We start from the raw sequence: 23,220 nt of genomic DNA on the forward strand, positions 1-23,220 counted from the left end.
CCTGGCTCTAGGTTGCCGTGTGAGCTCGCAACCCTGACATCACCCCGAAATCACTGCCTTCCCTCGGAGCTAGCCCTCAGCCATGCCAGGACCAGCCCGGACAGCCCCAATGCAGCTCCCTCAGCCCCTCCGTCCTGCCCCGGTGACCCCATCCAACAGCCCTTGTGCTACCCCCAAGCCTCCTGCGCTTCCCTCCACCCACCCAGATCATTCTGCCCCATGTTTTTGCTTCTCAGTCCATTTAACGCTCGATTTTAGCCCCAGAGGAGAAGCCTGAGAGTCTCCAAAGGGGCTTAGAGGTTCCCAGAACCACGTGCAAGTGAGTAAAAACACCTTAAAAATACCGAACTTCGCTGGCAGAGAGGATGATTTAAAGCTGGTGCTGGGTGAAAGTTGCTGGGGGGTTGTACAGGTGTTTGGGGGGCCAGGGCAAACTGGGCCAAACTGAGGTTCCCCTCACTACCCGTGGGGGTAAATATCTCCCATCCCCTCCCAAAAGCACCCACATTTTGGCCCGTTGAATGACCCGCTGGGAGGGTTGGTGGGAGCCCCGAAACTGAGGGGGTGACTGGACCCACCCCAACATAAGGTGGGGTCTCTCTGAATCCCTTCCCCCTTTCCTAGTTTGGGAGGGTGCGGGGGGCCCCACTCCCCAGTTCCCAGTTTGGGTGCTTGTCCTCTCCCCCCTGCCCAGTATGGGGGGTTTGCCCCAGCCAGACCCCTCCTGCCATTTTTTGTGGGGAGGGCTATTCTCCTCCCCCATGCCCAGTTTGGGGGCGATTCCCAGTTCCTCATTCCCAGTTTGCAGATTTATCTCCCTCCCCATTCCCAGTTTGAGGGGGGTTTCCTCTCCCCCATTCCCAGTTTGGGAAGGGTTTCCCCCACCCCCACTCCCAGTTTGGGGTGGGGGGGTCCCTGTTCACACCCCCTCCTCTGCTCCCAGTTTGGGAGCCTCGCTCCCAGTCTGGGGAGTCCCTGCCTGTCCCCCATTCCCAGTCCATGGGGGGGGTGTCTCCCCCTCCCCACCCTGCCATGGGGTGTCACCGGGGCCTGTGTCACCCGTGGGTGTCCCCACCCTGCACCAGTGGGGTTGTGGCACCCAACTGGGAGCTACTGGGGAAGAATGGGGGATACCTATGGGTGCTGAGCCACTGCGTCACCCCCCACCCTGGGGTGGGGACCCCCAGCTGGGCGTCCTCGGCACGGTGACGACCCTCCGAGGTGTCCCCGGGGTGGTGACACGTCCCAGGGAGGGGGACATCCCTCCGGGGTGCCCCTGGGGTGCTGGCACTCACACGGGGGGGGACACCCACGCCAGGGCTCTGGTACCGACCCCACGGGGGGGCGGGGCCCCCCCGGTACCGCCCCTCTGCTACTGCCCGTCGTCCCCCCCCCGCCGTGTTCGTCCCCCCGGTGCCGCCCCCGGCCCCCGTGGCTCCCCCCGGATCCCCCCGGATCCTCCCCGGTGCCTCCCGCCCTTCCCCCCCACCCCTTTTCCGCTGCTCCCGCCAGCTCGGCCCGGCTGCCCCGAGGTACTGGGAGCGATGGGGAGGGACTGGGAGAGCTGGGGAGGGACTGGGAGCACTAAGGGGGGACTGGGAGCACTGGGGAGGGACTGGGAGAGCTGGGGAGGGACTGGGAGCACTAAGGGGGGACTAGGAGAGCTGGGGAGGGACTGGGAGCACTAAGGGGGGACTGGGAGCACTAAGGGGGGACTAGGAGAGCTGGGGAGGGACTGGGAGAGCTGGGGAGGGACTGGGAGCACTAAGGGGGGACTGGGAGCACTAAGGGGGGACTAGGAGAGCTGGGGAGGGACTGGGAGCACTAAGGGGGGACTGGGAGCACTAAGGGGGGACTGGGAGCACTGGGGAGGGACTGGGAGCACTAAGGGGGGACTGGGAGCACTAAGGGGGGACTAGGAGAGCTGGGGAGGGACTGGGAGCACTGGGGAGGGACTGGGAGAGCTGGGGAGGGACTGGGTGCACTAAGGGGGGAGAGCTGGTGAGGGGCTGGGAGCACTGGGAGAGCTGGTGAGGGACTGGGAGCGCTTAAGGGGGGACTGGGAGAGCTGGTGAGGCTGTGGGGGTGGACACAGAGGGGTACCAGGGGTTGACTGGGAGTGCTGGGGGGATACTGGGAGTGATGGGGGGGCAGAACTGGGGGCACTGAGGAGGCCAGCAAGGGGGTTACTGGGATCATTGGGTGTTACTGAGAGCACTGGGAGGGTCTACTGCGAGAAAGCAGGAGCTCTGGGACATTACTGGGAGCACTTGGGAGGCACTGGGCATTACTGGGAACACTGGGGGGAGTCAGAGAAAGCACTGGGAGTTACTGGGAGGGGGGTGGCCCTGGGAGAGCACTGAGGTTTACTGGGAATGCTGGGAGGGCACTGGTGGTTACTGGGGTGTTACTGGGAGGGCCCCAGGGGCCGCTGGGAGCACTGGCTGACGGTGGTGTCCCCGCAGGCGCCATGTTCCTGGCCGAGGGCCCCTGGGCGCTGGTGGCCCTGGGACAGCATCACCCCGACGTTGCCCCCGGTGAGCACCCCGTGTCCCCCCATTTCCCCCGTGTCCCCCCTGTCCCCTCGGGTCCCCCTGTGTCCCCTCGGGTGCCCCATATCCCCCCACATCCTCCCAAATTTCTTCCTGTCCCCCTCCATGTCCCCAGGTCCCTCAATGTCCCCTGGGTCCCCTCCATGTCCCCTACAGGTCCTCGGGTCCCCCTCAAGTCCCTCCTGTCCCCCCAAGTGCCCCCACCCCCCCATGTCCCTCAGTGTGCCCCGGGATCCCCTTGTGTCCCCACCACATCTCTCTGTGTGTCCCCAGGTCCCTCCACATCCCCTTGGTGTCCCCTTGTGTCCCCACCATGCCCCCCATGTGTCCTCGGGTCTCTCAAAGTCCCTTCACGTCCCCATATGTCATCACGTCTCCCCCTTGCCTCTCCCCAGAGTCCCCATGTCCTCCCATGTCCCTCCATGTCATGCCAGGTGTCCCCCCACACCCCCCTGTGACTCCGTGTGTCCCACCATGTACCCATGTCCCCACGTCACACCGTGTCCTCACTTTGCACCGTGTCCCCATGTCTCCCGCATGTCTCCCCCATGTTCCTCCACATGTCCCCCTTGTCACACCATGTGTCCCCCCACGTCCCCATGTCCCTTCACATGTCCTCCCACGTCCCTATGTCGCTCCAGATGTCCCCATCTCTCTCCATGTGTCCCCCATTTCACGCCATGTGTGTCCTCACGTCCCTGTGTCTCTCCAAATGGCCCGCGTGTCCCGTCATGTGTCCCACCACGTCACACCACGCGTCCCCCCTGTGTCCCCATCTCACTCCAAATGTCCTCCATGTCACTCTGCGTGTGTCCGTGTGTCACTTTGAATGTGCCCATCTCTGTGTGGCCCCCCATGTCCCTCCGCGTGTCCCCCACGTCACACTGCATGTCTCTCCGCGTGTCCCCATGTTCCTCCGCATGTCCCCTGTGTCGCACTGTGTGTCACACCGCGTCCCCCACGTCACACTACGTGTCCCTCCACGTGTCCCTGTGTCCCTCCGCGTGTCCCCCACGTCACACCACAGGTCCCTCCGTGTGTCGCCAGCATCCCCACGCCCCGGCCCCCCTCAATCTCCCTTCTCTCCACAGTCCCCGGCCCCGCCAACCCTCCGCGACCACCACCAACGCCAGCGGCCCGCGACGCCACCAGCCACCAGCGCGCTGTCCCCAGGGCCCCGCAGGCGCCAGGGGCCCACCGCTGCGCCGACTGCGGTAAGACCTTCGGCGCCCGCTCCCGGCTGGCGGTGCACCGGCGGGTGCACACCGGCGAGCGGCCCTTCGCCTGCACCCACTGCGGCAAACGCTTCAGCCAAAGCTCGGCGCTGGGCCTGCACCGGCGCCTGCACACCGGCGAGCGGCCCCACGCCTGCGCCGACTGCGGCAAAACCTTTGCCGTGCCCTCGCACCTGGCGGTGCACCGGCGGGTGCACACCGGCGAGCGGCCCTTCGCCTGCGGCCACTGCGGCAAACACTTCAGCCAGAGCTCGGCGCTGGCGCTGCACCGGCGCGGGCACACCGGCGAGCGGCCCCACGCCTGTGCTGACTGCGGCCGGGCCTTCGCCGTCGCCTCCCACCTGGCTGCCCACCGCCGCATCCACACCGGGGAGAAGCCCTTCCCCTGCCCGCGCTGCGGCAAGCGCTTCCGCCAGCGCTCCGGCCTCGTCACCCACCAGCGGGGACACAAGTAGCCCTCAGGGACACCGAAACGGGTGCTGGTGGGTATCACCAAATCTGGCACCGGGAACCTCAGAGGACCCCAAAATACAGACATCCGGAATCCCCTTAACTCTGCCCATCACTGTGGGGACCTCAGGGAGCCACCGCCAGCCCTCTGGCCTCATCACCCACCAGCGGGGACATGCGTCACCTCGGGGACCCCCCGAATTCAGCTCCGGACACCCCGCTCCAGCTCTGCACCCCCCCGTCTGTCTTCCCAAATTCAGCTCTGGGTGCTCCCCCTGCAGCCTCTGGGACCAGGAGCTCCCCCGGCCCCTTGACTCTGCCCCTCGGGGCCCCCCGCAGCCTCCGGGAGACACCGGGGTGAGGTCCCAAACTGGGGCAAAAACCCGCGGCAATGGGGAAAGCAGCCCCCACCCCACATGTAAGGCAGGGCCCCGCGGGGGGTCGGCCCGGCGCGGCAGGGGTTAACACCACCGAGTCCGGGCCTCCGGGCGGCGCCGAGCGGCCCCTGGCGGCGCCCGAGCGCTTCCGGGGGCGCGGGGCGGCGGCGGCTCCGCGGCGCTGAGGTGAGGGGGGGGCGCACCGGGGCCCCCCGGGCAAGGACAGCCCTGCCCCCCCCGCCAGGTCCCGCCCCCCCCTCGCTGGGGGCCCGTCCCCGTGCCCTTCTCAGGCCGGTGCCCCCTCCCGGGCTCCCCCCGTTCCCGGGGTCCCCCCCAGGGAGCCCCTGATGTCGCCTCGCCCCCTCCCATGCTCACCCCTTCTGGGGGTCGCGCCCCCCACCCCGGTCCGGAGGCCCCCCGCCTCCCCCTTCACACTCGGTGCACCCCCACAGTCGGTGCCTCCTCCCCCCTTGTCCACCCCTGTGTCCCCCCCAGGACCCTTCCCGGGTGCCCCCCCCAGCCTCGGCAGAGGGTGCCCCCGCCGCCATGCGCGCCCCGGCTGCCTGGGTCCTCTTTTGGAGGGCGTGGGTGCTGACCCCCCCCACCCTGTGTCTCCCCACAGGCCATGGAGCAGCCAGCGGAGCCACCGACGGGGGGGATGGTTCCCGGCACCCACGGCACCCATGGAGGTGAGCCCAGCCCGGGACGGGGTGCAGGGGGGCACCGCAAAGCAGCATGGGGCAGAGGAAGGGCCCGGCGCTGACCAAAGCGGGTCCATCTCATCCCGGTTCCTCGTGGCCCCTCCTGATGAAGTCTGAGGACCTCCAAGGATGGAGACCCACCGTGTCCCTGAGTCTCTTCCCCAGCTCCATCCCACCAGGGTGGGGGGACACCACGGGACCTCTGAGGGGTCCTTGCTCCAACCCAACCCCAACCCAGGTCCATCCCTGACCTCCAGGTTCCCTCTGGCCATTTCCAAATGAGATTTGGGTCTAAGGGGGCACCATATGGCTTGGGAGGCAATCTGGGAGATGTGGTGGGCAGTGGGGGAGATCAGGGAGTGATTTGGGAGATCTGAGGTGATTTGGGGATTCCAGGGATCAATTTGGGATACTGGGGGCAATTAAGAAGCTCAGGGAGGGCAATTAGGGATCCCCATGGTGACGCCCATCTCTGCGTCCCCACAGGCACCATGAAGTCCCCAGAGACGGATGCCCCCGAGAGCCTGGTGATGTCACCACCGCTGTCCCCATCACCTGCCCTGGGCTGGCCCTGGGGACTGCCCCCCACGCCCCCCCCGGGTACCCGGAAACCCTACAAGTGCACCGAATGCGGCAAGGCCTTTGGGCAGAGCTCACATCTGATGCGGCACCTGGGCACCCACACAGGCGAGAAGCCCTACAAGTGTGGCGCCTGCACCAAGAGCTTCACCCAGAACTCCAACCTCCTGCAGCACCAGCGCACTCACACCGGTGAGAAACCCTACGAGTGCAGTGCCTGCGGCAAACGTTTCGGCTGGAGCTCCAACCTCAGCCAGCACCGCCGTCTCCACAGCGGCCAGAAGCCCTTCCAGTGCGGCCAGTGTGGCAAATGCTTCGGCGAGAGCGCCCGTCTGCTCGAGCACCAGCGCACGCACACCGGTGAGAAGCCCTACCGCTGTCCCGATTGCCCCAAGACCTTCAGCCGCGGCTCCCACCTCGCTCGCCACCGCCGCCTCCACACAGCTGAGCGCGGACCTGGTCCAGCCCTGGCGATGCACCGGGGACTCTAAGGGGCTCCCCAAGGAGAGGGGAGGAGGTGGCGGAGCAGATGGTGCTTCTGTGGTGACCAGGGGGATGTGATTTGATCTGCTGGTGCCCATCGTCAACAGAAGGATTCATGGAGGATCCATGACATGGTCAGTGGCTGCTACAGCCGTTCTGTGGTGGCCATGGGAACATGGTTTGGCCCTGTTGGCACCCATCATCAATACAAGGACTTCAGGAAGATTCATGATGTGTCCAGTGGTTGTTACAGCTGTTCTGTGATGGTCATGTGCCCGTGGGTTGGCCCTATTGGCACCCATCATCAACCCAAAGACTCCAGAAAAAGCCATGACATGGCCAGTGGCCGCTACAGCCCTTCTGTGGTGGCCACGGGGATGTAGTTTGGCCCAGTTGGTGCTCACGTCAATGTAAAGCCTTGGGGAGGACCCGTGGTGTGGCCAATGACTCTGGCCCAGAATGGTGGCCATGGGGACATGGTTTGGCTCCATCAATGCCCATTGTTGGCTTGTGGGGAACCTGGGTAGGCAAAAAGACATGGGACTGGGGACAAACCTGGACACGAAGACTTGGGGAGGACTCAAGATGTGGCCAACAGCTACCACAGCCCTTCTGTGGTAGCCATGGGGATATGGTTTGGCCTTTTTGGTGCCCATTATCAATGCCAGGACTTGTGAAGGGTCCATGACATAGCCAGTGGCTACTACAGCCCTTCTGTGGTGGCCACAGAGATGTGGTTTGGCCCCACTGGTGCCCACTGTCAACACAAAGACTTGAGGAGGGCCCATGACATAGCCAATGGGGACACGGGTTTGCCTCACTGGTGTCTCCCTTTGGCTCATGGAGAAGCCACTTGGGGAAAAAGAGATGGCACTGGGGCTGAAGGTGGACACAAAGACTTGGGAAGGACCCATGACATGGTCCAATGGCTACTACAACTCATCTGTGGTGGCCACGGGGATGTAGTTTGGTCCTGTTGGCACCCGCCATCATCAAAAAGACTTGGGGAGGCCTCATGACGTGGCCAGCAGCTACCACAGCACTTCCATGGTGGCTACAGGGACATAGTTTGGTCCCGCTGGCACCCGTCATCATCACAAAGACGTGGGGAGGCCCTGTGACATGGCCAATGGCTACCATGGCCCTTCTGTGGTGGCCACGTGCCCACAGCTGGCACCCACCATTCAGTAGGTGAGATGTCACGTGGGCAAGCAGCGAGGAGGGGGGGAATTTTTAGGGAAGAAAATCACAATAACGGCACTAAAACGGTCCTTAAAACCCACGTGTTGATTTTCACCACCCGCCGGCGCTGCCAAGTCTGTTTAACCACCCCCACCACTGCAGTGTGGGGGGGCGGAAACCACGTCGCCGGGAGGGCACAAGCGGGACAGACCCCATCTCCCTCTGCCTGTCCATCCAGGGCATCAAATCCATGGCTGGGGTGGGGTCAAAGTGCTCCAGGTTTCACCCTGGGGTGCTCAGACAGCCCCAGGGGCTCATCCGCAGGCACGGGGGAGCCCTAAAGCCCACCCCCTAGGCAGTTCAGGCGTGACAGAGACCCTCCTGGGCCACCCTCACGCCGTGTGAGTGGGGCCAGCACCTGCAGCCTCAGTGCCTGGCCACGTTGCCAGCCCGGCTTCAGGAGGTGGCGGCCCCGGCGGTGGCCCCGGCGGTGGCACGGGGTGGGTGGCAGCAGCATGGCGCTCGAGGAGGGTGCGGTGGGAGAAGCCCTTGGTGCAGAGGCGGCACTGGAAGCGCTCGGGGCGGTGGGTGCGCATGTGGACGTTGAGGGAGCTCTTCTGGGTGAAGCGTTTGCAGCAGACGCCGCACTGGAAGGCACGGACGCCCGTGTGGGTCACCATGTGCTTCAGCAGGTAGTCACGGAGTGAGAAGGAGCGCCAGCAGATGGAGCACTGGTGGGGCTTCTCGCCTACAGAGAGAAAACCGTGGGTCAACTTGTATCAATATGGGTCAATGTGCATTGATGTGGGTCAACCGGGATCAACATGGGTCAACACGGATCAATATAGGTCAACATGGAGCAACACAGGTTGACAGGGGTCAGCATGGATCAATATGGGTCAACATGGGTCAATATGGGTCAACATGGATCAATATGGGTCAACATGGAGCAACACAAGTTAATGGGTCAATACAGGTTAACACGGTGTGACATGGGTCAATGAGTCAACATAGCTCAACCCAGTCAATGAATCAACATGGGTCAAAAGGGAGGGGTGTGCACCGATGAAGGTCAACATGGGTCAACACAGGTCAGTGTGGGTCAATACAGGTCATCGTGGGTCAACACAAGTAACATGGAGCGACATGGGTGAACATGAACCAACACAGGTCAACACAGATCAACACAGGTCAATGCAGCCCAACACAGGTCAACATAGTTCACGCAGGTGAACATGGATCAACATGGGTCAGCACAGGTCAGCATTTCAACGTGGGTCAAAATGGAGCAACACAGAGCAATATGGGTCAACAAGATCACAGAATCATGGAATGCTTTGGGTCGGAAGGGACCTTTAGAGGCCATCTAGCCCAACCCCCCTGCAGTGAGCAGGGACAGCTTTAACCAGATCAGGTTGCTCAGAGCCCCGTCCAACCTGACCTGGAATGTTTCTAGGCATGGGGCCTCCACCACCTCTCTGGGCAACCTGTGCCAGTGCCTCACCACCCTCACTGTAAAAAACTTCTTATATGAGTCTAAATCTATTCCTCTTCAGTTTAAATCTCTTATTCCTTGTTCTGTCACAACAGGCCTTGCTAAAATGATTGCCCCCTTCCTTCCCATAGGCCCCCCTGAAGCACTGAAAGGCCACAAGAAGGTCTCCCCGCAGCCTTCTCTTCTCCAGGCTTAACAACCCCAACTCCCTCAGCTTGGCCTCGTAGGAGAGGGGCTCCAGCCTTCGCATCATTTTTGTGGCCCTCCTCTTGACCCGCTCCAACGGCTCCATGTCCTTCGTGTGCTGAGATCAACACAGGTCAGCATGGAGCAACACAGATCAACATGGGTCACCAGATTAACAAAGCAACACGGATCCAGATGGGTCAACACAGATTGGCATGGGTCAACACTGATCAACATGGGTCAAAATTGGTGAACACAGGTCAACATGGGTGAACACAGGTCAACATTGGATCAACATGGATCAACACATGGGACATCATGGATCAGCACAGGTCTGCATGGGTCAAAATGGAGCAACACAGATTGACATGGGTCAACATAGATCAACAGGATTCAACATAGATCAATAGGGTTTAACATGGATCAACACAGGTCAACATGGGTCAACACTGGTTAGCACAGGTCAACATGGGTCAATGGGGATCAACATGGGGCAACAAACATGGATCAACACTAGATCAACATGGGTCAACACAGACTGATGTGGGTCACCACATAGTGACATGGGTCAACATGAGTCAACACACGGACACAGGTCAACCCTGATCAACATGGAGCAATGTGTGTCAGCATGGATTGACAAGGAGTGACACGGGTCAGCGCAGGTCAACACTTGATCGGCATGGGTCAACATAGATCGGCATGGACCAATGTAGATCGGCATGGACCAACAATGATCAACACGGGTCAACCCAGGCTGACGTGGGTCACCACATAGTGACACGGGTCAACACAGAGTGACACAGGTCAACACTGATCACATGGAGCAACACACGTCAACATGGATCAACACAGAGCAACGTGTGTCAACACGGATTGACGTGGAATGACACAGGTCAACACAGGTCAATGTGGGTCCCCGTTACATCCCTGTCCCCATCCCTCCACACCCCCATCCCACGTCCCTATCCCTGTCTCCCAATGTCCCTGCTCCCTCACTGCCCCATCCCTATCTCCCCACCTCCCCCCGCCCTCACCGTCCCCATTGCGTCCCACACAAGGAACCCGCTCCGGCCCTGCAGTCCCCCGGGGAGCCGGGTGAGCCCCATGTCCCCTGCACCGCGTCCCCTCACCAGAGTGGATGAACATGTGTTTGGTGTAGTTCTTGCGGGAGCTGAAGGTCTTCTGGCAGTGGCTGCACTGGTAGGAGGGCTCGGGGCAGCGCGAGGGCCCGGGCTGCGGCACCTCTGGGGCCGGGGGGACGCCGCCACCGCTCAGCCCCCCCTCCACACCTCCCTCGTAGAGTGGTGGTGGCGGCAGTGGCGGCGCGAAGCCAAAACCGTTGCCCCCCGTCGCCGCCTTGGCCCCGAACGCTGGTGCCCGGCCCAGCGCCTCCAGGCTGCAGTCGGGTCCGAACTTGCCCCCATCCTCGCCGGGCCAGGGGGGCAGGAAGGCGTCGGTGAAGACCTCGGGGGCGCCAAAAAATGGGGGCTCCTCGGCAGCGAAGGGTAGGGGGGTGAAGCCTTCCTCACCAGCGGCGGTGGAGCCCCTGCCTTCCTCCTCCTCCTCTTCCTCCTCCTTGACCGGCAGCTGGAGCCGCAGCGGTTGGCGCTGCTTGCGGCTGTGGCAGCTCGGCGCCGGCTCGGCTGGACCGAAGCGGATGTCAGGCTCTGGCGGTGGCGGTGCCGGCACCGGCAGGGGCTTGTGGCGAGGGTCAGTGGGCACCGGGACGGCCTCGGGGCGAGGCGGGCGGGTGGGGGGCAGTGCCTTGGGACCGCGGCTCTGGGAGATGATCTGGGTGCACTCGTCGATGACCGTCTTGATCTGGAGGATGGAAGCGGCAGTGAGGATCTGCAGAGCTTCCGACTGGGCCACCACCAAGCAGCCGCTGTACATGAACTCCACCAGCTGCCGCACGGCTCCGCTGGGGACGACGGGTGGCACCTCGATGGCCGAGTGACCCAACAGCAGCTTGTCATGGAAGAAGGGGCTGCCGGCGGCCAGGACGCAGCGGTGGGCCCGTAGCGTGGCCTCACGGATGCGAACCGTCACGTCGCAGAAGTGGCCGCCCAACCGTTGCCCATTGAGGGTCTCCAGCAGCGAACGGCTGAAGTTCTGGAGGTGGATGTAGTGGACCGCCTCCGCCATGGCCGCGGGGACGGGCGCCGGCGGCGACTGGGGTCGTCAGTGAGGTCTGGAGGTACCTGAGGGAAGAGCAACAGGGTTTGGGGACATCATATGGGGTGTGACCAGGGCTGGGGACATCAGCGTGGGGTGGAGAAGCCACCAGGGTGTCACCAGGGCCTGGGGACACCTCATGGGATGTCACCAGGGGCTGGGGACGCCCTATGTGATGTCACCAGGGCTGGGGACGCCCTACGTGATGTCACCAGCGCTGGGGACATTGACAGGGGCCGGGGACACCTCAGGGGACGTCACTGGGGGCTGGGGACGCCCGGTGGGTGTCACCGGGGGCTGGGGACATCAACGTGGGGTGGGGAAGCCGCCAGGACGTCATCAGGGGCCCGGGGACACTTTGTGGGACGTCACCGGGCGCTGGGGACGGCGCTGATGACATCAGGGGAGCTTGGGGACACCTCACGGGGCGTCACGGGGTGTGGCGGCACCCGGGGACACCCCCCCCCCCCCAGGGGCCCGGGGGCGGGGCGGGGGCGGGGCCGCACTCACCTCCGCGCCCGCCGGAACCGCCGCCGGCCCCCGCACCCGGAAGCGCCTCCGCCGCCGCTTCCGGCAGCTCTGCGCGTCACTTCCGGGGCCGCGCAGCCGGCGGGGCCGGAGCGGAAGTGAGCGGGGAGCGCGGAGGGGGATGTGGCGAGGGCTGCCCGCCGCCCCCAGCCTTGCGGGGGCTCTGCCGGGCCGCGGGCCCCGAGGGACCCCCACAGGGACCCCCGTGGGGACCCCGTAGTGCCACGGCACCCTGTAGACCCCATAGGGAGCGCCCTAGGGTTGGGAGCCCCTATAGACCTCCGTCAGGACCCCCATAGTGTAGGGATGCCTGTAGACCTCCATAGGTACCCCCACAGGGCTGGGATCCCTATAGATGCCCATCGGGACCCCCACTGGGCTGCAGTCCCCTATAGACCCACATCGGGACCCCCATAGGGTCTGAAGCTCTATAGACTCCCGTAGGGACAGACCCCCATAGGGTTTGACGCTCTATAGACCCCCATAGGGCTGCGATCCCTATAGATGCCCATCGGGACCTCCATTGGGCTGCAGTCCCTCATAGACCCACATCGGGACCCCCATAGGGTCTGAAGCTCTATAGACCCCCATAGGGTCCCCCATAGGGCTGGGATCCCCTATAGAGCTCCATAGCTCTCCGTAGGGCTGGGATCCCCTATAGACTCCTGCAGATACCCCATAAGGCCACAATCCTGTATTGACCCCCAGAAGGACCCCCATAGGGTCATGGTCCTCTATAGACCCCCCAGAGGGATCCCTAAGACCCCTATAGATCCTGGATGACTTATAGATCCCCATAGGCATCTCTATAGGGCCCAGGTGCCCTGTAGCTCCCCATAGGGATCCCCACAGGGCCTGGACCCTCTGTAGACCCCTATGGGGCCTCAATCACTTATAGATCCCCATGCTGATCCATACAGGGTCTGGATCCCCTATAGACACCCCTGGGGACCCCCGCAGGGTCTGGAGAACCTATAAATGCCCATAGGGTTCATCATGGGGCCGTGATGCCCTATAGATCTCCACAGGGATCCCTACAGATGGACTCCCTATAGACTGCATAAGGCCTGGATGATTTGGGGATCCTTTTAGGGCCAGGATCCCCCTATAAATCCGCCTATAGATCCCCATGGGGGATCACTACAGGGCTAGGATCACCTATAGACACACAACCCCCCCGGGATCCCTATAGGGCTAGGATCACCTATAGACCCCATAGGGATCTCCCTGGGCCCAGGGATCCCCTATAGACCCCATAGGGCCAAACTGCCCCGCCCCTATAGCACCCCCTTGGGGCAGTTGGTCTGCTGGTGATGTCACAGCCTGCCAGGAGTGCGGTGGCACCTCCTGGTCTGCCCCGATGTCACTTCATGCCCTGCATCCAGCAGTGACATCACTTCCTCATCCAGTGATGATGCCACTGCTTGGACTGGGCCTGTCACACATCCTGGTAAGTTGATGATGTCATTTCCTGGGCCTCTGGTGACATCAGAGATTGACCTGTCAGGCATAATCATCCTGCTCTGTGAGTGATGTCACTTCTTGCCCACTGGTGATGTCACTTCCTGGCCCTGGTGTGGCGTGAATTCTCATGTTGACTCCCTTCTGTCTCTGACATAGTTCATTGCCTCGTGATGACATCATGGCTGTGTCAGAGCTCCACCCTCTGCAACCCAGTACTTGTGGCTGTCCCATGTGGTGGGGTGATGTTGACCCATGTTGACCCGTGTTGGCCCATGTTGACCTGTGTCACTCCATGTTGGCCTGTGTCCGTGTCCTGGTTTCGGCTGGGATAGAGTTCATTTTCTTCCTAGCAGCAGGCACAGTGCTGTGGTTTGGATTTAGTAGGAGAAGAATGCTGATAACACGCTGATGTTTTTAGTTGTTGCTGGGTACTGCTTATGCTAGTCAAGGACTTTTCAGCTTCCCATGCTCTGCCAGGCACACAAGAAACTGGGAGGGGACACAGCCAGAACAGTTGATCCAAACTGACCAAAGGCTATTCCATACCATGTGATGTCATGCTCAGTATATAAACTGGGGGGGGGGGGGGTTGGCCGGGGAGCAGCGATCGCTGCTCGGGAACTGTCTGGGTATCGGTCGTCGGGTGGTGAGCAATTGCATTGTGCATCACTTGCTTTGTATACTGTTATTATTATTATCATTATTATATTGTTGTTGTTATTATTATTATTTACCTTATTTCAATGATTAAACTGTTCTTCTCTCAACCCAGGAGTGTTTTTTTCACTCTTACTCCTCCAATTCTCTCCCCCAGCCCACTGGGGTAGGGGGAGTGAGCGGGCGGCTGCGAGTGCTGAGTTGCTGGCTGGGGCTAAACCACAACAGTCAGTCTGGTTGACCCATGTTTGTTGACCCATGTGTTGACCCACATTGATCCATGTTGATCTATGCTGACCTACGTCACTCTGTGTTGCTCCATTATGACCCATGCAGACCTGTGTTGACCCATGTTGATCCAGTGTTGATCTGTGTTGACCCATGGTTTTTGACCTGTGTTGGCCTGTGTTGGCCCATGTCACTCTGTGTTGACCCACGTCAGTCTGTATTGACCCATGTTGACCTGTGTTTGATGACCTGTGTTGACCCATGTATTGACCCACATTGATCCATGTTGATCCATGTTGACCCATGTTGACCTGCGCTGATCCCTGCTGGCCCGTGTTGCTGTTGATCCCCGTGGGGGCTGACTTGTCCCATGTTGCTCTGTATTGACCCATGCTGACCCGTGCTGATCTCTGATGGTCCATGTTGTTGGCCCATGTTGATCCATGTTGATCTGTGTTGACCCATGTCACTGTCTGTTGCTCCATTTTGACCCATGTAGACCAGTGTTGACCCATGTCAGTCTGTGTTGACCTGTGTTGATTTGTGCTAACCCGTGTTGATCCCTGTTGACCCATGTTGACCTGTGGTGAGCCATGTTGACCTGTGTTGACCCATGTCACTCCGTGTTTCCCCATTTTGACCCATGCTGACACCACTCTGTACAGATTACCTCAGGGACGGCCATTTGTAGGACCCGATGATCCCCCGTGTACCCACCACGAAGGTCCCCCCGACCCCCCTGGGCCTCCCCCTCCCATGGGGGTGCTGGTCAGTCATAGAAACCCAGCAGTGACATCACTGCTGCGCCCTCCGCTCCCGGTGATGCCACACCCACCACCATGACATCACTGCTGCTCCCACAGCCTCACCCATCCCCCTGGCCCCTCCCTGCCTGGGCTTTCCCTCTATGGCATCACAGCCGGCACTGTGACATCACAGATGGTGGTATGACATCACTGCGATTCCCACCATCCAGGGAATATCCCAACACCTACGTCCCTTCGGGGGAATTCCTGGGTGCCCAGGGGGAGATGCCCAGCTGGCTGGGTTCCCGAGGGAGGTGCCCGGACGCCTGGGCCCCTCCGGCGAGGGCGGGTGGTGACGCCCAAGGTGGGAGCTGGTGGAGCTGAACTGATCTCCCCGGACATCTGGGTGCCCGGGGGGTGGGCGGGCTCCGGGCCCCGTGGGTAGAGCCTGGGGGAGGAGGTGCCCGGGCGCCTGGGTCCTCCCGTGCCCGCGGCGTGGGTGGCCCAGGGAGTTCCTGGTCCCCGGGCACCTGGGTCCCACGGTCCTGGGCTCGGCATCACAGGGACGGACCCGCAGCAGGTGAGGGGACCCAGGCGTCCGGGCACCCCCACCCCATCTGACACCCCCCAAAGGGACCCCATCACCCGAGTCCATCCGGAGCTGTCGGGGGGACCCAGGCGCCCGGGCTGCTGCTGTTTGGGGGGGTGTTATTGTAGGGTCTCCCCACGCTGCCTGCTGCTCCAGGGCCCCCCCGGTTTGAGCCATGGTGGATGAGGGTGACGGGGGACCCACGAGGCTGGCGCAGGTGAGTGGGACCCAGGCGCGCGGGGGGCACCCAGGCGTGCGGGGAAGCCTCAACCCTAATTCGGGGGGCACCCCGGTGTGCGGGGGGCACCCAGGCGTGCGGGGAAGCCTCAACCCTAATTCGGGGGGCACCCAGGCGTCCAGGGGGCACCCAGGTGTCCGGGGAAGCCTCAACCCTAATTCGGGGGGCACCCAGGCGTCCGGGGGGCACCCAGGCGCGCGGGGAAGCCTCAACCCTAATTCGGGGGGCACCCAGGCGTCCGGGGGGCACCCAGGCGTGCGGGGAAGCCTCAACCCCAATGGGGGGGGACCCAGGGGTCTGGGGGCGGGGAGGATCCAGGCATTCGGGGGAGCCCCCACCCAGGGGTCCCAGGCGTGCGGCTCCCCCTGCCCCGGCCCCGCGGGCCCCGGGCCAGACCCGGGGCTGGGGTGAGGGCAGGGGGCGGGGAAAGGGAGCCCGGGCCTGCGGGAGCCCTCGGCCCCTCCCCCCGCCGTCCGAAGGGACCCGGGCGTCCCCTCCCCCCCAGCTGCTCCCCCCGAGGGGACGCGGGTGCCCCCCCATGGCACAGCCCCGGTGCCCCCGCACGCTGGGTCCCCCGCGCCCCCCCCGCTGCCCAAGCCCGGTGTCTGCCCCCCCCCAGCACCGGCAGGACCTGGAGGAGGAGCTGCGTGACCTCAGCAGCCAGGTGGGCGGGGCCTGGTGCGAGGGGCGTGGCCAGCACCTGTCAGTCACAGCCTACCTCCCCCCGCGGCTCTGGGGCAGGCCTGGTGGGGGCGGGGCGTGGGGGTGTCCATCACCCCCGATGGGCGGGGCATGGGGTGTCCATCAGCCTGGTGGGTGGGGCATGGGGTGTCCATCATCATGGTGGGCGGGGCATGGGTATCAATCACCCTGGTGGGCGGGGCATGGGGCTGCCCATCATCCCAATGGGTGAAGCATGGGGCTGTCCATCATCCTGCTGGGCGGGGCATGGGGGTGTCAATGACGCTGGTGGGCGGGGCACGGGGGTGTCAATGACGCTGGTGGGCGGGGCATGGGCTGTCCATCCCCACGGGGGTGGAGCATGGGGCTGTCAGTCATCCGTCACCCTTGGGGCGGGGCCCGGAGGCGGGGCACGGGGCTGTCACTCACAGCTGGTCCCCGCCCCCGGCAGGTGGCGGCGCTGGGGCGGAGCCTGGCGGAGGAGCGGGGGCGGAGCCTGGCAGCGGGCGGGGCCCTGCGGGCGCTGGAGACAGCGGTGGGCGGAGCCCAGGCCCGGGTGGGCGGAGCCTGCCGGGCACGAGACTGGGCCTGTGAGCGCCTGCGCCAGCAGCAGGTGGGCGGGGCCAGGGCGGGGGCGGGGCCTGAGAAAGGGCGGAGCCTGTGGCAGGGTCGGTGTCAGGGCAGGGGCGTGGCCGAGGTGGAGCAGGAGAGGGGTGGGGCTAAAAGGGAGCGTGGCTAGAGGGGGTGTGGCCTGGGAAGAAGGCGGGGCTTGGGGAGTGGGTGGGACATCCAGAGGGTGGGCGGAGCTTCGGGATCGGGGAGAGGGGTTGGTGCCTGGGCTGGGGGCGGGGCCGGGGGTGGGTGTGGCCTTTCCACCTCCAGGGGCGTCGCCCTCACTCAGCCCCGCCCCCAGGAGGCGGGGCACCTGCTGTGGGCGGAGCTGGAGGTCGCACGCGCGGCCCGGGCGGGGGCGGAGCTCCGGGCGCAGGAGGCGGAGTCACGGCGGCGCGGCAGGGAGGCGGAGCCGGAGCAGCTGCGGCAGGTGGGCGGGGCCACGCGGGTGGGCGGGGCCACGCGGGTGGGCGGGGAGAGGGCGGGGCTAGGGGAATTGGGGCGGGGCTACGCAAGACCAGGGACGGGGCTCTCGGGCACGTGGGCGGGGCTAAGTTCAGAGGGGCGGGGATAACAGGCACGGGGCGGGGCTCAGGAACAACGGGGCGGGGCTACAGGCACGTGGGGGCGGGGCTATGGCCGTGGGTCTGGGGGTGCTGGGCGGGACTTCCCGGGGGGCGTGTCCATCCCAGCCCCTCCCCAGGCGGTGACGTCGGCCCGGCACGCCCGGCGGTGCGCGGAGCAGGAGTGCGATGACGTGGCCGCCCGCGTGCCCCGCCCACCCAGCCCCGTGTAAGTGCCCGCCCCTCCCTGCCCACGCCCACTCCCTGGCCACGCCCACAGACCTGTAGCTTTCCTCCATAGGGCACCCCCACCCCGTGTCCCCTATAGGATGTCCCCTACAGCCCCTATGGGTGTCCCCTATAGCCCCTATGGGTGTCCCCTACAGCCTGCATGCTGAGACACCTATAGCCCCTATGGGTGTCCCTTATAGCCCCTATGGGTGTCCCCTACAGCCTGCATGATGAGACCCCTATAGCCCCTATGGGGTGTCCCCTATAGCACCTATGGGTGTCCCCTATAGCCCCTTTTGGGGTGTCCCCTACAGCCTGCATGCTGAGACCCCTATAGCCCCTATGGGGTGTCCCCTATAGCCCACGCGGCACATCCCCTATAGCCCCCACAGTGCGTCCCCTATAGCCCCCAGGGTGTGTCCCCTATAGCTCCTATGCTGTCCCCTATAGCCCCCATGGCCTCTCCCCTGTACCCCCCCGTGTCCCCTGTACCCCCCCCCGTGCCCCCTATAGCCCCCATGGCCTGTCCCCTGTACCGCCCCAGGTCCCCTATAGCCCCCCCCCAGGGTCCCCTATAGCCCCCATGGCCTGTCCCCTGTACCCCCCCGTGTCCCCTATAGCCCCCCCCGTGTCCCCTGTACCCCCCCGGGTCCCCTATAGCCCCCCCCGTGTCCCCTGTACCCCCCATGTCCCCTATAGCCCCCCCCGTGTCCCCTGTACCCCCGATGTCCCCCATACCCCCCGCGGTCCCCAGCCCCCCGCAGCCCCTATAGTGGCTGTGGGTGCAGGGGGGGCCGGGCCCCCGGGGGGCTGCGGGTGGCGCTGGCGGGGCTGCGGGGGCACAACCGGGCACTGGAGCAGCGGCTGCAGCAGCGGCAGGCCCAGGTCAGGCACCTATGGGGGACATAGGGGGCACCTATGGGGGCACCGGGGGGGGACATAGGGGGGGCACCTATGGGGGCACCGGGGGGGGACATAGGGGGGGCACCTATGGGGGCACCGGGGGGGGGGTGCGGGGGGCACCCGGAGGGAGGCTGAGGGGGGTGAGGGGGCACGGGGGCCGCTCGTGGATGGCAGGATGTATAGGGGGGACGTATGGGGGATGGGGGAAGAACCTATGGGGGCACCTATGGGGGGCGTGGGGGCACCTATGGGGGGGCACCTGGGGGCACAAGGGAGGGGATGCATGGGGAGATGTGGGGGGGGGAGGGATCTGAGGGCACCTATGGGAGATGTCAGGGGGAACCTATGGGGGCACCTATGGGTGCGGGGGGGCACCTAGGGGGGTGGGGGGCACCTATGGTCGTGGGGGGGGCACCTGGGAGTGTGGGGGGGCACCTATGGGCACGGGGGGGCACCTGGGGGTGTGGGGGCACCTATGGGCACAGGGGGGCACCTGGGGGGGGGGGGGGGCACCTATAGGCACGGGGGGACACTTGGGGGGGGTGTGCCTGTAGGGGCACCTATGGGGGGACAAGGGGGTGCGTGTGTGGGGGTGCACGTGTGGGGAGGGCGTGGGGCACCTATGGGGGATGCGCAGCGGGGTGGGTGGGGGACGTGGGGCACTCATGAGGACATGGTGAAAGGGCTAAACCTCTTCTTTTTGGTTTTTTCTGTTTTGACCGGTCATTTGGAGCTACTTGTAAGTCGCGGTTCGTGAGAACCCCGCAGGGTGGCATACAATTGCATATATGATTTGTATTAATCACTTGGTTACCACATTGCATGGTTGTATTGACCATTTGATTGGTACGGTCGTCTGTTTGTGCATTTGTATTTGATTTCGGTTTACATACGCGTGGGTCATATAGTTCTAAGTTTGGTGCGCACATATTTGAAAATCTCTGATCGTCCTATGTCGACATTTGTTATTGTATCTATGACAGTAATTGTTAGTTGTGTGTGTTGTTTGTGTCCCAGTCTCTGTCCTTGTCCTTGTGTTATATAAACTTTAGAATGAGGAACCAACAAGGCGGAGTTCTGAAAAAGAGCCCTTTGGGCTGCATTTTAGCTCACTGGAAAGATATTGGGGGGCCATCTGGAGGGAATGTGAATCGTAAAACCTTGATAAAATATTGTAATCAGTGGTGGCCTTTATATAAGTTGGATGATAGCGAAAATGGCCTTTTAACGGAACTTTAGAGTATAATACTTTGTTGCAACTTATGTTATTTCTAAGACGAGAGAGAAAATGGGATGAAGTGGTTTATGCAGATATGTTTTTCACTTTGCGAAATCACCCCGAATGGCAGAAAGAATGTGGAATTAATCTAGCACCCCAGGACCCTATGGTTCTGGCGATAGAAGGAGAGAAAAATAGGCAGGGGAAAGAATTAAAGAGGTGTTGCTCGGCGTGTAGCATTGGACAGAGATGATTAAAAGTTGGCCCACAGAATGAAAGGCTGGAGGATTATTTGCCTCCGCTAGAGAGAGAAGGTGGTTGGGAGGGAGATGCTGGTGCTGTCGGGGGTGAAGAATCAGAGGCACGAGTCAGGGAAGAAACTAATATCGGATTTTCACCCATCACTGCCAGAACTCGGAGTAAAGTGGGACCTATTGTACAGGCTCCAGTAAGGCAGGCAGTGGGAGTGGGAGGACCTGTTAGAATTAAAGTGCCTTTTACTTTAGCAGACTTGGACAGCTGGCGAGTTATTGGAAAGAATTATCGGGATGATCCCGAAAAGGTTGCTAAAGGATTTGAATTGATTGTGAAAACTCAGGACCCTGATTGGGAGGATGTGGATGCAATGTTGGATGTGGTGTTTAGTGAAGTACAGGCTCTGGTTTTGGTACAGGGAATGGATTGCTTATGATATTAGGAGAAAGTTACAGAAGGTGCAAGGAACAGATGTGAGAGATTTAGAGAAATTGCTGGAGACTGCTTGGCAAGTGTATCGAACAAAGATAGTCAGAAAGAGAGAATAATGGGCAAAACAATTGCTAACGCTACAGCGGCTGCCTTGCGCACCACAGGGGGTCGGACACCACCCTCTTGGAACTCCTCGGGAAACAATACTAAGGGAGGAGGAGCCATGAGAAGGGGTGTAAGTGCCCCACCCAAAGGAAATCAGCCCCTCTTAAGAAACCAGTGTGCTTACTGTAAACAAACGGGGCATTGGAAAAAGGATTGCCCAAGAGTGGGCAAAGTGGTGAAAGTTGCCAACATGGGAGAAGATTGACGGGGACCAGGGGAATCTTCCCTAGCAGAGCCCTTGGTAAGAGTACAGCTGGGGAAAGAAGAAAAACCTATAGAATTTCTAGTAGATACAGGTGCTGCGTTTTCAGTATTAAATCAAAATTTATTGCCCGTAAGTAGGCAAAATGTTAATATTGTGGGAGCAACAGGACAGGTTGAGAAGGCTTTCTTTTTGAAACCCTTAAAATTCAGAATTGGGAAGAGTGTAGGGATTCATAAATTTCTTTACCTGCCCGAAGCTCCTAGACCACTTTTGGGAAGAGACTTATTAGAACAATTAAATGCTGAAATAAAATTTAACAGGGGAGAAATTGTTTTTAAAATACCAGAAGAAAAGCACATAGAAATTCTAAGTCTAGCTCTCACTGAACCCCCAGCTAAAGAAGAAGAAATTATACAAGAAATAAAAGACCAGGTATACCCAGGAGTATGGGCCTCGGGAATACCGGGAAAGGCTAAAAATGCAGAATTAATTGTTGTTAAACTCAAAGAGGGAGCATGACCTGTTAAGGTAAAACAATATCCCTTGAAATTGGAAGACAGGCAAGGAGTGAAAAGCATTATAGAAGAATTTATAAGATTTGGATTATTGATTGAATGCTCTTCAGAGTATAAGACTCCTATTTTGCCTATCAAAAAGCCTGATGGCAAAGCCTATCGATCGGTACAAGACCTGCGGGCAATAAATAAGATAGTTGAAGATTTACACCCAGTAGTGGCAAACCCATACACTTTATTAACTAGTTTAAAAGAAACATATGAATGGTTCACAGTACTAGATCTGAAAGATGCATTCTTTTGCCTCACCTTGGCCCCTGAGAGCTGCAATTTATTTGCCTTTGAATGGGAAAACCCTGATTCAGGACGAAAAACCCAACTAACCTGGACAGTGTTACCTCAAGGATTTAAAAATAGCCCCACGATCTTTGGAAATCAATTAGCTAAGGAATTAGAGACCTGGGAAAGGCCTCCAGGAAAAGGTACCATTTTACAGTATGTGGATGATATTTTAATAGCCACTGAAAAGGATGAAGAATGTAAAGAATGGACTGTGAGCTTATTAAATTTTCTTGGACTAAGGGGTTATCGAGTCTCATTACAGAAAGCCCAGATCTTGAAAAAGGAAGTAATATACCTGGGATTCGTGATTTCTAAGGGACAGAGACAGCTCGGGAATGACCGAAAGGAAGCCATTTGCAGGACTCCAGAACCGACTACGGTAAAAGAACTTCGAACATTTCTGGGAATGACAGGTTGGTGCAGATTATGGATATATAACTATGGACTTTTGGTTAAACCTCTATATGAACTGCTGAAAAACAGCCAGATACAATTAATATGGACTGATGAGGCCAAGAGGGCATTCAAAGAACTGAAATTGGAATTAATGAGGGCTGCAGCTTTGGGCCTGCCCGACGTAACGAAGCCCTTCTGGCTGTTCTCTTATGAAAGTCAAGGAGTGGCTTTGGGAATTCTGGCCCAGAGGATGGGTCCTTATAAACGAGCTGTAGCGTACTTCTCCAAACAATTGGATGAAGTAAGCAAAGGATGGCCAGGATGTCTTCGGGCAGTGGCTGCCGTTGTCTTGATCATCCAGGAAGCCCGAAAATTCACGTTGGGGCAGAAGATGATTGTGCACGCTTCCCACACTGTAACCTCCGTTTTAGAACAAAAGGGGGGACACTGGCTCTCGCCATCAAGATTCTTGAAATATCAAGCAGTTTTGATAGAACAAGATGATGTAGAAATTGTCACATCTACTGTTATCAATCCTGCTTCCTTTTTAACCAATAAACAGGAAATGGAGGCTGTCGCGCATGATTGCATAGAAACCATTGAGACTGTGTACGCGAGTAGGCCTGACTTGAAGGAGGAGCCACTAGAAGAAGCTGACCACACCTGGTGTACCGATGGGAGCAGTTTTGTAAAGAATGGAGTTCGAATGGCAGGATATGCTGTGACCACCACAGACCAAGTGGTGGAAGCGAAGTCACTCCCTAAGGGCACATCTGCACAACGAGCTGAAATAGTTGCTCTAGTAAGGGCGTTAGAGCTTGCTGAAGGATTGC

At 60.9% G+C, this 23,220-nt stretch overlaps 2 protein-coding genes and 1 pseudogene across 2 annotated transcripts; 2 read left to right on the forward strand and 1 right to left on the reverse strand.

Moving 5' to 3' along the window:
* LOC142596361 (uncharacterized) overlaps positions 1-23,220 on the forward strand; it is a 488,757-nt pseudogene that overhangs the window by 219,111 nt on the left and 246,426 nt on the right.
* Positions 2,471-6,385, forward strand: LOC104034423 (uncharacterized). The gene is made up of 3 exons (XM_075725463.1): positions 2,471-2,537; positions 3,644-4,002; positions 5,936-6,385. Exons 1-3 carry the CDS (start codon positions 2,471-2,473, stop codon positions 6,383-6,385), a joined length of 876 nt encoding a protein of 291 aa, XP_075581578.1.
* Positions 7,952-11,388, reverse strand: ZBTB45 (zinc finger and BTB domain containing 45). Its single transcript, XM_075725487.1, has 2 exons — positions 10,374-11,388; positions 7,952-8,307 (listed from the first exon to the last, which is right to left on the reverse strand). The coding sequence occupies exons 1-2, from the start codon at positions 11,386-11,388 to the stop codon at positions 7,952-7,954; spliced, it is 1,371 nt and encodes a 456-aa protein (XP_075581602.1).

Source organism: Pelecanus crispus, chromosome 31 (genome assembly GCF_030463565.1).
Source record: "Pelecanus crispus isolate bPelCri1 chromosome 31, bPelCri1.pri, whole genome shotgun sequence".
NCBI lineage: Eukaryota > Metazoa > Chordata > Aves > Pelecaniformes > Pelecanidae > Pelecanus > Pelecanus crispus.

Coding starts and splice junctions, on each gene's coding strand:
- LOC104034423 (XM_075725463.1), top strand. CDS start 2,471: ATGTTCCTGGCCGAGGGCCCCTGGGCGCTGGTGGCCCTGGGACAGCAT. Junction 2,538..3,643: donor TCACCCCGACGTTGCCCCCG/GTGAGCACCCCG, acceptor TTCTCTCCACAG/TCCCCGGCCCCGCCAACCCT. Junction 4,003..5,935: donor ACACCGGCGAGCGGCCCTTC/GCCTGCGGCCAC, acceptor AAACCCTACAAG/TGCACCGAATGCGGCAAGGC.
- ZBTB45 (XM_075725487.1), bottom strand. CDS start 11,388: ATGGCGGAGGCGGTCCACTACATCCACCTCCAGAACTTCAGCCGTTCG. Junction 8,308..10,373: donor ACACATGTTCATCCACTCTG/GTGAGGGGACGC, acceptor TTCTCTCTGTAG/GCGAGAAGCCCCACCAGTGC.